This window comes from Camelus dromedarius, chromosome 5 (genome assembly GCF_036321535.1).
Source record: "Camelus dromedarius isolate mCamDro1 chromosome 5, mCamDro1.pat, whole genome shotgun sequence".
Classification (NCBI taxonomy): Eukaryota; Metazoa; Chordata; class Mammalia; order Artiodactyla; family Camelidae; genus Camelus; species Camelus dromedarius.
This window is the reverse complement of record NC_087440.1, coordinates 72,265,158-72,278,140: the sequence shown is the minus strand read 5'-3', so window position 1 is coordinate 72,278,140 and position 12,983 is coordinate 72,265,158. Positions and strand designations below refer to the sequence as shown.

The 12,983-nt window shown below is 45.2% G+C and overlaps 1 protein-coding gene across 4 annotated transcripts in view; it reads right to left on the bottom strand.

Moving 5' to 3' along the window:
• The window catches only part of ADCK1 (aarF domain containing kinase 1), a 102,487-nt gene that overhangs the window by 24,212 nt on the left and 65,292 nt on the right, over positions 1 to 12,983 (bottom strand). For all 4 annotated transcript variants that reach the window (XM_010976419.3, XM_064486163.1, XM_064486161.1 and 1 more), the window contains one exon: positions 3,782 to 3,940. In XM_010976419.3, the coding sequence (XP_010974721.2) occupies positions 3,782 to 3,940 (159 nt within the window). The remainder of the gene's footprint in view (positions 1 to 3,781; positions 3,941 to 12,983) is intronic.

The following is a 12,983-nucleotide window of genomic DNA, read 5'->3' as shown; positions in this document are numbered from 1 at the left end:
ACTTTGCACCTGCTGGACAAGCAAACAGCTGCCACATGACAGCCATGTGGAATGTGACAGGTGGTTCTGACACATGACCAGGGCTGAGAGTTAATGCTCCAGACAGTTCAGCAAAACTCAGATCTGCCCATAAATTATCGCAAAGGCAGAAAAGCACAGTGGTTTAACATGCAGGCTTGGGGCCATGCTGCCTCCATTCAGAGTTTGCTTCTGCCTCTTACCAGGAAGCTGCACAACCTTTGGCAAGTGGTTGTACCTCTCTGGGTCTCAGCTTCCCTGCTGCTGACATGGGGCTGGACATATTTTCCTTGTGGGCTGTATAAGGATTAAAGGGTAAATACACGTACAGTACTTTATAAAGTGTCTAACACATCATAAGCATATTAAAAATTAATATTAATTATTATACATCAGTGGGTCTGAATCTTTGAGATTCTTAGGAAGTTAATGGCATTTCACCAAAAGCATGTACATCCTCTCAGGGTTTGCCCACAATTTCCAGAGAGATCCAGGCCTCTTTTCTAGCACTAAAAAGCCCTGGAGTGGCCTTGCTCAAGAGCCAACCCCCCACCAAGCCCCATCTCCATTTATACAGACGCTCATCTCTTCCAGTCCCAAACCCCGTGTTTACAAGGTTTCTCCCTCTATCTTGTCCCAGTTGTCCCCAAGGTCAATCACAAAGCTCACTGCTTGTCCTGTCTGCTCCCCACAGCACACACAACCTCTGATGCCAAATCTACAAATGCCCTGGTCTTGACCGTTCAGCCTGGCTGCCACCTCGCCCTTTTCCAGTCTCCCTGACACCACATTTGCATTCAGTGCTTGTCTGAGGCTTGGAGATTTACAGCATAGGGCTGGGGTTATTAAACCCCACTGGAAGATGCCTCACACACTGAGAGGTAAACTCTTTGCTGAGGCTTAATTACGCACAGATGTTGTGATGGGGTGCCAGTGTGCAAAAGCAATCTATCTCCTGTTTTAAGAGCTGAACTGGGTTCGCAGTGCAAAATTTGCTTCCCACTTGTTATGTGTTTAGGCAAAAATTAATTACTCAGGAGCCTTAATTCCACCATTTTCTTAGGAATGGTATGCAGGTTTTAGAAGCAGCAGGTCAAATCGTTACATTAATTATTTACCCATTTGGCATCCTCGTTTCAAAAATTTGTGTTATTATTATTATTACATGTCTTGGTCTGACAGATGCTAGCTGGCCCCAGCCAGAGGACGATTTTGCTGTTTCCATGGGAACAGTGGAGGAAATGGTTCTGTTCGTCTGGTTCATAGTTCTGGCGCTGAGGACCACCCCTGCCGGGTAAGAGGCAACAGAATGACCTTAGACGAGCACCAGAGTTGAAGTCAGAAAATCCTTTTTGTACCCTAGCTTCTTTCCTCTAAAACTGTCATCTGTAAAATGGGACAAGGGTTGTTGGAAGGCTTCAGTGTCATGGTATCTGCATAGTGTTCAGAGCCACAGAAGAAATAGTCAGTAAATATTGTCTATCTCTTTGTACAATCGACACTCTTGGAAGCCTCCGTTGAGCTCCTTATCCTGGTGGAATTAAGTACTTCCTCCACAGAAACGTAGATCAGTCTCTGTCATAGAGCTAACCAACCTGTGCTGTAACAACACACTGCATGCTCGTCCCCCACTAAATGCGGAGTCTCCTCAGGCGGGAGCCAACCAGCTCTGACTCATCCAGGTACAACCCACCTCCCAGACTCTGGCACAGTAACAGGCTCAGGAAATGCTCAATAAGTGTGGAACAAAGGAGTGAAAGAGAAGGGAAATGTAAGTGGAAGCATAGTTTAGACCCTATGGTATTATGCTGATTAGTTAATATTATTACTTGTGTGAGAAAGCCAAGTTTTCATTGAAATGGTGGTTTGAACCTCAAGGCTGGGGCAATGTTACCAGATTTAGTCTGCACATCTGGATCTGCACACACAAGAGGATCAGCATGAATAATGGCATTTCCTCCCTAGGGCTGTATAAGGAAAAGCCATTTGGGGGGCATCTCGACAGACCTGACCCCCAGCACTCCAAGAGCTGAACTTTGCCAGAGGCTAGACCTTCCACCAAATCAGTGTAGCAAGACACCACACTGGTCACCTCAGTTGTGGGTCTTCCTCCCATGAACCAGGCTTTAGGATTCCTAGGCGGCTGGTGTAGACATACCCTCAGTCTCCCCATCTCTGTTAATCATCTGGTAGCAGCAGTATAAATGCTGCCTCCATTTCTCATGAGGTCCCCAGAAGCCACGTGGACACTGTGGCTTCAGTGTCCAGAGCAAGAGACTGCAGCCCACATGCTGAGACACCTTCCCCAAGAAGAGCTTCACTTGACTATTTGCTCTGGAACTAGTACCCGAAGCCCTGTGCCTCCCCCTCCTGCATTCTCCTGGCCTCATCAGTGAAGAGCAAAGGGCTGATCTCTTCCAAGAGTTAAAAGCCAAGCTCCCTTTGTAGACTGCCAGAGATGTCCAACCCCTGCACTGCTGCGATAAAAGGGTACCCCTGGTAAATGGGTCCAAGCCCCACCAAGGACAAAATATGTTGGAAAAGCAGCAGTGTGGACCTGTATCTCTCTCATTCCAACCTCCACGGGCCCCCATGGGGAACATCAGGCCAGGCTCAAAGACCAGCTCCAGTGCCAACTCCTCAGCAGAGCCCTCCCTGCCCTGCTCCCCAGGGGAGCTGCTTCTTCTGAATCCTTGGAGCCCGTACCAGCAGGACCTCTCACTGAGCTGGGACTTTGTGTCATTTGATGTTGTTTCCCACAGTGTCTTCTATCCCAGGGCAGTTCTGCTAAATACTTGAGAACACAAATCTGCTCCAATGTGACTGATAAGTTAGGGAACAATTTGATCACAACACAAATTTTCCATTTGCTTATGTGCAGTTTCATCCGCAAGAATCTTTGGGAACACAGAAAACTGCATCTAGCTGACCCACACAGGAATACACAAAGCACACACCCCTCAAACATCGCCACGTCTGTCATGGGTCACACCCACCCACATCTGGTGTCACACGTTTCTGTCCAATTTCAGATGACCCTCACCCACCTCTTTACAGTAACAGCCACTCTTCTGCTGCCCACTTCCACAAGCACGTGTCAAGGAAAGTGCCAGGTGTACTGCACTCTGGTGTATTTCTTAGCCACTTAATGTGTAAATCTGCTGCTACCATTTTATTAGGTTCCTATCTGATTTTATTTTCTGGGTCACTGGGGACATTTCTGAGTGTTGTAAGCCTAACCTCATCTTCTCCATAAACCCTGTGGTTTCTGTTGTGTGATTTTGCATACTGTGGAGACTCCAGGACGCATATGTTCTGTGAAAGCAGACCTGTATATTCAATGAGCCGGTATAATATACATAAAGTGTTAGGAACTGTGCCAGAGTACAGCAGCATTAGCTATAGTCATCATCATTATCATCATCATCATTGTCATCAATGCCATCATCCCATGGATCACAGACTGCAGGGACCACGACCTACAGTCCCTCAGAAGTGCTCAGGGTCTTGCAATTGTAGATCACTCAATAAACAGCTATTTGTTTGACAGGTCAACCATCCCCTTTGATAATTTGTAACTTTGCCTTCAAGGGCTTTCATGTGCATCACCAAGGACAAATCAGTCATCCTCAGAGAGAAGACTCAGGAAGGAGATGTCTCCACTCATGTCCTACAAGGTGGGGATGCACGGGGCAGGACAAGTCCTCCCCCGCACTCTTCCGTCTGACCACCAGGTTCTTTCCCGTGGCCCTGCCCCTCCTACCTTTAAGAAGTCAAAGTGTTTGAGCATTTGGGCCACTTTCTCAGCGTTCCTCCCCTCATTGAGGAAATCCAGCTCCAAAGGCAGGTTCTTCTTGGCTTCATCCACCAGCCACATGAACTCAAACTCTGGAAACAGCTGCTTCACAGCCAGGACGAGCACCTAAAACCCACCAAGCACCCCATCAGTCAGTCCACAGCACCTATCAAGGGAGGTACGTTCCCTGCTCTCCTGCCCTGGTCTTGGCGTTGACAAGTCCCAGGTCCTCCCCTGAAGTAAGGGTGAGTGGGGTAACGGCTCCCTTGAGGCTTATCTCTGTAGTCCAAATCCAAGATGATAAAAGCCCAGCAGCCACCAGGAACACCAACCAGAGCCATCTGCTGAGCACTCCCCACTTTCCCTGCACTGATTAAGCACTTGACTTACCTTGTCACTCCATTTAGTCTTCACAGTGACTCTGGGAGGTACAAACTTTTATCATCCCACTTAACAGATGAGGAAGTTAAGGCTCTGAGAGCTTATATGATTTTCCTGAATTTTCCCAGCAAGGAAGCACAGAGCCAGAATTTCACTTGGGTCTACCCAGCCCCCGAACCCTTGCTCTTATGCACATCACTGAACTTCTGCCTTTGCTGCTCCTAGATCAGTGCTTCATGGTCCTGTTTGCAAAGGGCCAGGAGGGGCAGTGACTGTAACTGCACTTTGTTTATTTCTTAAGCTGAGTGGTTGGTACCTGAGCATTTATAATATTGTTTTCTATGCTTTTTGTGCATCTAAAATATTTCATGATACAATAAAAAAATGTAAAAATAAATAAAAAGTAAAAAATAAAATATTTCATGATAAAAAATTGAATTGGAATAAGAAAAGAAGGCTGGGTAAGACAAAAGGAGTATGAGATAAGGGATTTGACCACTTGGATGAAAAGCCTGGATTTTTGGCAATTTGGGCCCACTGTGCATTCTTAAGACAGGACATGATTAAAGAGGGGGTTTTAGAAGACTTATCTGGCATTTCAGTTGTCAGTTTAATGATGTGAAATAAATATCACTGGCAGAGAACAATATCCCAGAGACATCTGCAGAGCACACTACAGCCCCTCCGTGGGCAGGGACTCCATCCTGAGGCCACCCTACCCCTGGAGCTCTGGATTTGAGACAGTCTCACAAGTTCACCAACAGTGGCTCTGTGGTGGGTGAGCAAGGGTGATGCCAGGGACGTGGGAGATGTTCTAGCATTGCCCGGGGGAAAACGCAGAAGGCAACTCTCCTATTCTCCTATAAGCCCTCCTGCCAGTGTTTAAAGTCAGGCCTGGGGAGAACCACTAACCAATCCCTCCTGTAATTCCTGGTATAGATTATGGTCCAAGTTCTCTCATCCATCTCCACCCCTGGATAGGGCAGAAGAACAATAAGCAAGAACTAAAAAACCATGGGCCTATTGGTACTAAAAGAACTTCCCCATCAGTTATGGACTAAATGCTTGTGTCCCCCCCAAATTCATAAGTTAAGCCCTAACCCCAGTGTGATTGTGTTTGGAGGTGGGGCCTTTGAGAATTAATTGGGTCTAGAAGAGATCATGAAGTTGGGGCCCCTGTGATAAGATGTGTGTTATTATAAGAAGAGAGAGACCAGAGCTCACTCCCTCTCCACCAGGTGAGGCAGTGGGAAGGCAGCTATCTGTCTACAAGCCAGGAAGAGGCCCTCAACAAGAACTGAATCAACCAGCATCTTGACCTCGGACTTCCCAGTCTCCAGAACTGTGAGAAATAAATGTCTGTGTTTAAGCCACCCTGTCTATGATATTTTTTACAGCAGCTCAAGCTGACCAAGACACCACCCAGTTCATCCAGAAGGACCTACTGAGCCCTGGCTATGAGCCTTGTCTCATGCCTCTGCTTGCCTTGGTCTAGGACATTATGCCCAGCACTGTGTTAGGCACGTGCGGCACAAGGAAATAAATCTAAAGCAGGGCCATTAACTACAAGGCATTTACAGCTTTGTTTTTAAATCCTACATCCTAGGCAATGTACCAGACGCCATTCTAAAAGAATCATCACACAGGGTTATTATACTCAATTTCTCTCAAAATCCTTTTTAATTACATTCGGCTGCAGTCTAATTTCTTTTAAGTCTTGTCTTGTCTTTCATAGGCTAGACCTGTGACCTTATGATAATCGATTTAGTTTATGTTTTGTTTCTGTTTGTGTCACACGGAACAAGAAGGGAGAGGTGGCAACAGCAAGGCCAGAACTGCACGTTAGACTGAGATATCTGGGCACAGCAGCCTCCAGGCATCGCATCTCATCACTGTGCCCTCAGATGGCCCTCAGCTGCCGCCAAAGGGGAGGCAGAGCTGGTGCACAGGAAACAGAAGCACCTGCCCTGGCCCAGGCCAAGGGCACACCTGTCATCTGAGCCACCTGACTTCCTATCTTGGGGCTCCTAAATTCTGGAGTTTCTCACCCAGAAGGGACAAGGAAAAGAGCCACAATGAGTCTCACTCATTTGTTCCCTCAAAATGCACTGATTACCTTCTAGGTAATGACTCTGGACCAGACGTTTAGGTATAGACAGAGGCCTACATGCAGCCCAGTGGGGTCTATACCAGGTGATGAGGCTTCTGGCCACACAACAGACCCTCATCATTTATTGCATGGTCACTGTTATTTGTGAAATTTTTAACTATCATGAATATCCAAACAGCACTGAAAGGCACTTAAAAGACTTTTCTGTTACTAATCAATTACATGATTAGTCATTGCTATACTTTGGTTATTATTAATACTCAATGTCATTAATCATAAAAGCAGTTAAAGATTTTATTGGTTGATATTAATTGCTAGTAACTAGTTAGTAAACTAATTCACAACTCAGAAACCTTTGCAATACTCATAAAACTGCTTTCAAAAGCATTTTGTAGGTGGTTGGTGAATCACTCCCTTGGTTACTTTAAAATGAGAGGGTCTGTTTGTATGAATTCAGTGGTTCTTAGCTTTACAAGACACCATCCTCTTTATAGGAAGTCACTAATTTGAAAATTTGGTGCCAGCTACGAAGCTAAAAAAATATATGTACTTCCATAATTTTGTACATAATTCAGGGGGTTTATTAACCCCTTAAACTTCAAGGGGGAGGAGATGGGGGTCAGGTTAAGAGTCATCTGGTCTAAATCTAAAATGGTTTGGGCTGCTGCTATTTTAGACTTTCCTTGGCTTGGGAAGACAAAATAAAACTCCTCAGTTTCACCTTCTGTTTTCATTCAATTCCCTTCTTAAGAGCCTGCCCTAAGTAGATTCATTTAAGTTTTTCTTTTTGACAACAGATGCAATCAACTAAAATAAAACAGGTGTTGTTATCAATTTGACTTTTCAATTTATCTCCCAAAATGTATCTCCTCCATAAAATTCTTCCAACAGCCAGTGTTTTCACCAGGGCCTACCACGTGCCCAATACTCAGCAGATGTTTACTGAATACTCACGTGAACGAATGAGTGAATGAATAAATGAACATTCCAAAAAGTTGTCCTCTCGCCAGAAATAATTACATGTCCACAAGTCCATTACTCAAACGTACTAAATTTTTCTGCCTCTTGAGATGTTGGTGAAGAAAGGGATTACCTCTGAATTTGGGAGAACCACCACTTTGAAATGCCTGAGAATTTTCTACTTGACTTGGATCCTCAATCAAAGTATATTCAGCAATTAATGCTTCCTTCCAGGTAGAATAATGAAATCACTTTCCTATAGGGTGATTGGCTTACAGGAGGAAAAATAAATTTGGGGCCATACAGAAACATCATGGAAAAATTCAGAGTCACATAAAAGTCTGAAAATTAGTGATTGCTGTTTACAATAGCAAAAAAGAAATGGGAATTATCATTATTCAGGCACCAGCACTGTGCTATGAGGCACTTTAGTCACATACTCTCATTTCTTCCTCTTCTTACCCATTTCACAGAGAAGGAAATCAGATGCAGGAGGTTAAGGAATTTCTCAAGGTCACATAGCTTGTAATTTCAAATGCAGGACTTGGGACGCTTTTTGTTTGTTTGTTTGTTTTTCTTCTTTCTTTATGCAGTCCTGTCTCAGGCAATACAACACAGGACAATACAATAGGAAACTTCAGATAAGGCATAAAAAGAGCTTTGTAAACTGTAAAATGCAACTGAAATTCAAGTTACTGTTATCAAGTTATTATACATTATGAAAGAAATAATGTTCTACGGGAAAACAGCACACTAAATAGGACGCCTGCACAGATCCGAACCGGTAAAAAAGGATGTTCGACAAGGATCGAAAATCAATTCAGAGTGATGTAAACAGCTTACCATTCATGGGGATTATCTTTGTTCTGATAAGTTATTAAAGTGCACACTTTTTAGAAAACAGAATTACAGGGTGACGGGAAGTTTCCATGGGATGATCTACATCTCTGAGGCTTTTTAAAATGTATTTTTTTAAAAATAAAATCAGCTGTTGGATTCTGTGCCAACACAAACATTACCTAGCCACCCACTGTTCAATCAACATATTCAGAAAAGAAACAAGATGACAGACAGCATGCACTGAAAATGCTGTTCAAAAAACAAATAAAAAATGTAACTGTCACAGGGGGTGGATAGTGCCTGGAGGGCAGGGAACCTGGCCATGAGTTAGATGATTTGAGGGGTGATAGAGCAAAGAGGTGTTCAGCGTCGATTTCAGAAGCTTAAGAGATAACAGGGAGTAATACAGGGTAGTGCTATTGGGACCTGGAAATTATGGTCTTACCACTGGCTCACAGGTCACCTGAGTCCTACCCTGTTCTCAAACAGTGAGAATGGTAGTGATATCCGGCCTGCTAAGCTCCTTGCTGTTGTGGGCAGGCGAACACTGCTGCAAGCCAGCCCGCCAGCAGACAGATAGACTCTGCCTTGTCAGTTCACCCCTTCCTGCTGAATCATTGTTGCAATCTCTGGGCCCAATTAGTCTGGCTCTGGACAGCCACTCAAATCAATAAGAGTCACTGGCCGTGCATCTAGAAGTAGAGTTGCCCCAACTATTAAAGGCACAATATCAGGTGATAATGACAAAGCTGAAAACACCCTTGGCTGTGCCTTTCTCTTTTGTGCAAAGTCACCAACACCATCAGGTTCATCACCACTTACTGAGAGTCAGCTCCCATTTCTCTGCCACCAGAGACAGTCTCCTTCCTCAAGAGGAGAGCCAGGTTCATAGGAGACACAAAACACAAGGGTGGCACACGCTATTGGGTGCCAACCCAAGAGCCATTTCCCCTGTCTTTCTGGCTTAACAGAACCTCAGTTTTGTGCATCTTTCATGTCCTTCAAGGAAAGAAAAGGTGAATCATGACTGGTATAAGTCAATCAAAGTGGTCCCAATGCTCTTGCCAAGACTGATTCAAGATTGGACTTGTGGGTTTGCTTCTGGCCAATGAGAACTGAAAGGAATTCTACTGAGGGGCTACTTTTTAATAAGGAATATGAGGGAAGAAACAGGCCCTCTCTGGCATCTGGACATCATCTACCTGTAACAGCAGGAACTGTGCAGCTGTTTTGGGACCAAGAGGAATACTACCTTGGAAGGACAAGCCAGGAAGCTGAGCTGACAGAGTAGAAGACAAAAAGAACCTAGGTCCTTACAAACCACAATGAAATGCTGGATTAGTCAACCTTGAAAAAGTTGACCCTACTTTCACATGACTTGAAATGTGAGATGATATAGGTTACTATTATTTATACAACTTTTAGTTGGATTTCCTGATACACACAGCTAAAAGCATCCTGACATCCTAACACACAATAACCTGGAATTGACCTGAAAGGAAGCACCAGAAGGCTGTGCAGAAAAGTAGCTTTGCCTCTCCTCTGTCTCCAAGTTTCTGGTGGGTATGGCAGCCCTACTGCCTCCTAGAAATCATTCTTCTGCCAAGCACACCTGAGCACGTGTCATTCCTAAACTCAAGGCAATATTTAGGTCTGGACTTTAAAAAAAAAATCGTAATACTCATTTCAGATATCAAATAAAATGAGCTTTCTAGTTGGCATTTCTTAGTTTTAAAGCAGAGAAGGGTGACCAGATAGGGCTTTTTTTCCTACCAGAGATCAAGCCCAGTGAGAAGGCAGTACCACATCGTACGGCTGCTAATGCTGACGGTCCATGGAGGTGGTGACCTCAGGCCTCAGGCCTCCAGCTTCTCTCCTGAAGGCTGTGAGTGAGGGTCTCTGATCTGCCTCAAGATCCCAGCCCCAGCACTGCCTCAGCCGTGGATAAGGAGCCACTTTGTACTCTGCACACAACCACAAGGCTGTTATTTCCTAAGAAAAGCATCTGATGCTTATCTCAGGGAGGAAGATGCCAAATCTTTATTACTGCTATTATTGCTATTGACCTTACGGCCACCATTGCTTAGGAAGAAGCAAGGCTCTCAGCAGAGAAACAATGTCTGCTGTCCTCTCAGCCCCAGTGGGTCCAGCTGGCACCACTGGGCAGAAACAGGTTCCTGTTCAATGCAGGAGAGGCTGTAGGTCTCAGGACACCCAGGGATCCTCTGAGACTCCTAGAGCACTCCCAGCTATGGCTGTTCCATAGCTTCAGAACACTCAGGTTTCCCAGTGGATTCTCTGTGCCACTTGGCAACCCCGCCCCCGAGTCCTGGTCAGCTCCCTCTTCCACTGTACCCAGCAATACCCCAAACCTTCATCCCCCTTCAAGCCTCCATGCCACCTCCCACCCGATTCTCAGCAGATGGTCTTGCCTCCCACTTCAGAGAAAAAATAGAGGCTATCAGGCTGGTACAACTCAGCTGCCCACCTTCCTCGCCTTCCCCCCTGCCCCACTCACTCATCTGTACCCAGCCTTACCACCTTCCTCTTGTCTCAGAACAAAGGCTGACCCCCTGAAGTAGCTACGGAAGATGGACTGCCACCCCTCTGCACCCCCGTAAGATTATGGGAGTGAAATCTCTGAGAGGGGAATGAGACAGGAGGGAATGGGGCAGGGCATAGCCATTAGAGGAATCACACAGCAATTAGCACCAAGATGGTGGAGAATTCAAATCCCAATAGACCTCGAGGCCAAAGATGGTGGGAGATTTGACCTCCAGGGGACCTTGAGCTACATTATACACTTTGTAATGTACTAGCTTCGTGAATGACATACCCATAGGCGCCATGACAGTTCCAAGGCTAATCATGAAAGGTCAAAGAGGGTGGTGGCCCAATTCCTGTGAATCCTTGCCCTTTCCCCAAAGTAGTTGGAATAATCCTCTCACTTGTTAGCATATAAAAACTAGCAACACTGCACCTCGCGATGGCTCTCTCTCTCTTGCCTTCGTCAGTCATACTCTGTCTATTGAGTGTGTATCTACCTTTACTTTAAACACTCAGTGTACATCTCTCTAAATAAATCTACTTTTACTCAAAAACAAACAAGCAAACAATGGCTGACCAAAGCCTAATGTTTCCACCTGTGTCCTTGGAGCCCCAGCCCTCCAGTCTCCTCCTGAACCTGATCTACCAGTCACTCCTCTCTCCTGAACCTCCAAGTACCCAACTCCACTGCCCCCTTTCCCATCAGCTACAGCCTCCTCAAGTCCCCTGCCTCTAAGCCTGTGCTCTGCTCTAACCACTACCCTCACTCTCCCCACTATCCATGGCTAAACATGAAAAGAATGTTCTACATTAAACGTCTCTGCTCCCTGGGGCCTCGGTTCTCTTTCATCCCACTCACCCCACTCTCCCTGCTCTTCCCAAGAACTCTAGATAAACAAATCTCAAATATTCTTTTCAGAACTTTACTAATTTATATTGTGTTTGACAACATCAAGTAATTCTGACAGACTGCATTTTCCAAAATGGCTGCAATAATATCTCCCACTGTAACACACTTCAGGAACAGTGCCACTCCCCCAACAAGAGGTGGAGTGTAATATACAAAATAGACAAGCAACAAGTTTCTTCTGTAGAGCACAGGGAACTATATTCAATATTACTATATTCATTATAGTAATCTATTATGAAAATGAATATATGTATGTATATGTATGACTGAAACATTATGCTGTATATCAGAAATTGACACAATGTTGTAAACTGAATACACTTCAATAAAAAAAAATAACAATAATCAGAGAAAAAAGAGATAGTCTATTTCCCTGCCCCTTAAACCAAAGGGGACTTTGTGACTCTTGCTTTTACCAATAAAGTAAGGAAGAAGTAATCTATATAACTCCCAGAATTAGGTCATAAAACTATGATGTACTTTCAGCCTTATTCTCTTGGGACACTCATTCTTAGAACCCAGCCACCATGCTGTGAGGAAGTCCAATTAGCCATGGAGAGGCTCACATGGACAGGAACTAAGGCCCTGGCCCACAAGCCCAGCTGAGCTCCTAGCCAACAGCCAGAACCAGCTTACCAGCCATGTGAGTGGGCCACCCTGAAGTAGATCCTCCAGTTCCAGTCAAGCCACCCCAGCTGGCATCACATAAAACAGAGATGAGTCTCTATACCATGCCCTGCCCAGACTGCAGATTCAAGAGCAAAACACGTGACTGATGTTTTAAACCACTACGTTTTGAGGTGGTTCATTACGCAGACTACTGGTTGCGTCAGTTAAGATGCTAGGTAACTGACAGTGCTCTCTTGTTGACACTGTTTTCATTGGATGTAGCTGCTCAATCCTTGTTCTCTTCTAATCCCTCTGTCTATGCCTTTTTAGTTCCCTCAGGGACTCATCCTCCTTGGGGCACACTCCTCAAATGATGGTGTTCCTCACGTTCTTTCTTTGTCCTCTCCTTTCTTTTTTTAAACTCTGTAGAGCTAAGTGATCTCAACTGCTTCCCTAGATTCAGCTCCCATGAGTCTCCTTGCTGATAAACCTTGAATTTGTTTTTCCAACCTGCATTGCAGACTGACAGAGAGATTCTGATCCAAAACTACTGACAGCAGATCTTACAGCACATGGCTGCTCCATCATCCACCACTTCAGCTGCTCTGACATCCCTCCCACCCCATTACTCTCATAAGAAACTACATTCCCCAGGCTCCTTTGCCAACTGGCTTCTGGTTAGGTTTGGCGGAATAATGGGGACAGGAGGAGATGAAACACCCATGGCCTCAAACAGCATCTATGGCTCCAACCTACAGGTGACAGGCCCTGAATCTGTGACCCACTCTCCTCGGGCCAGCTTTACCAGGTGG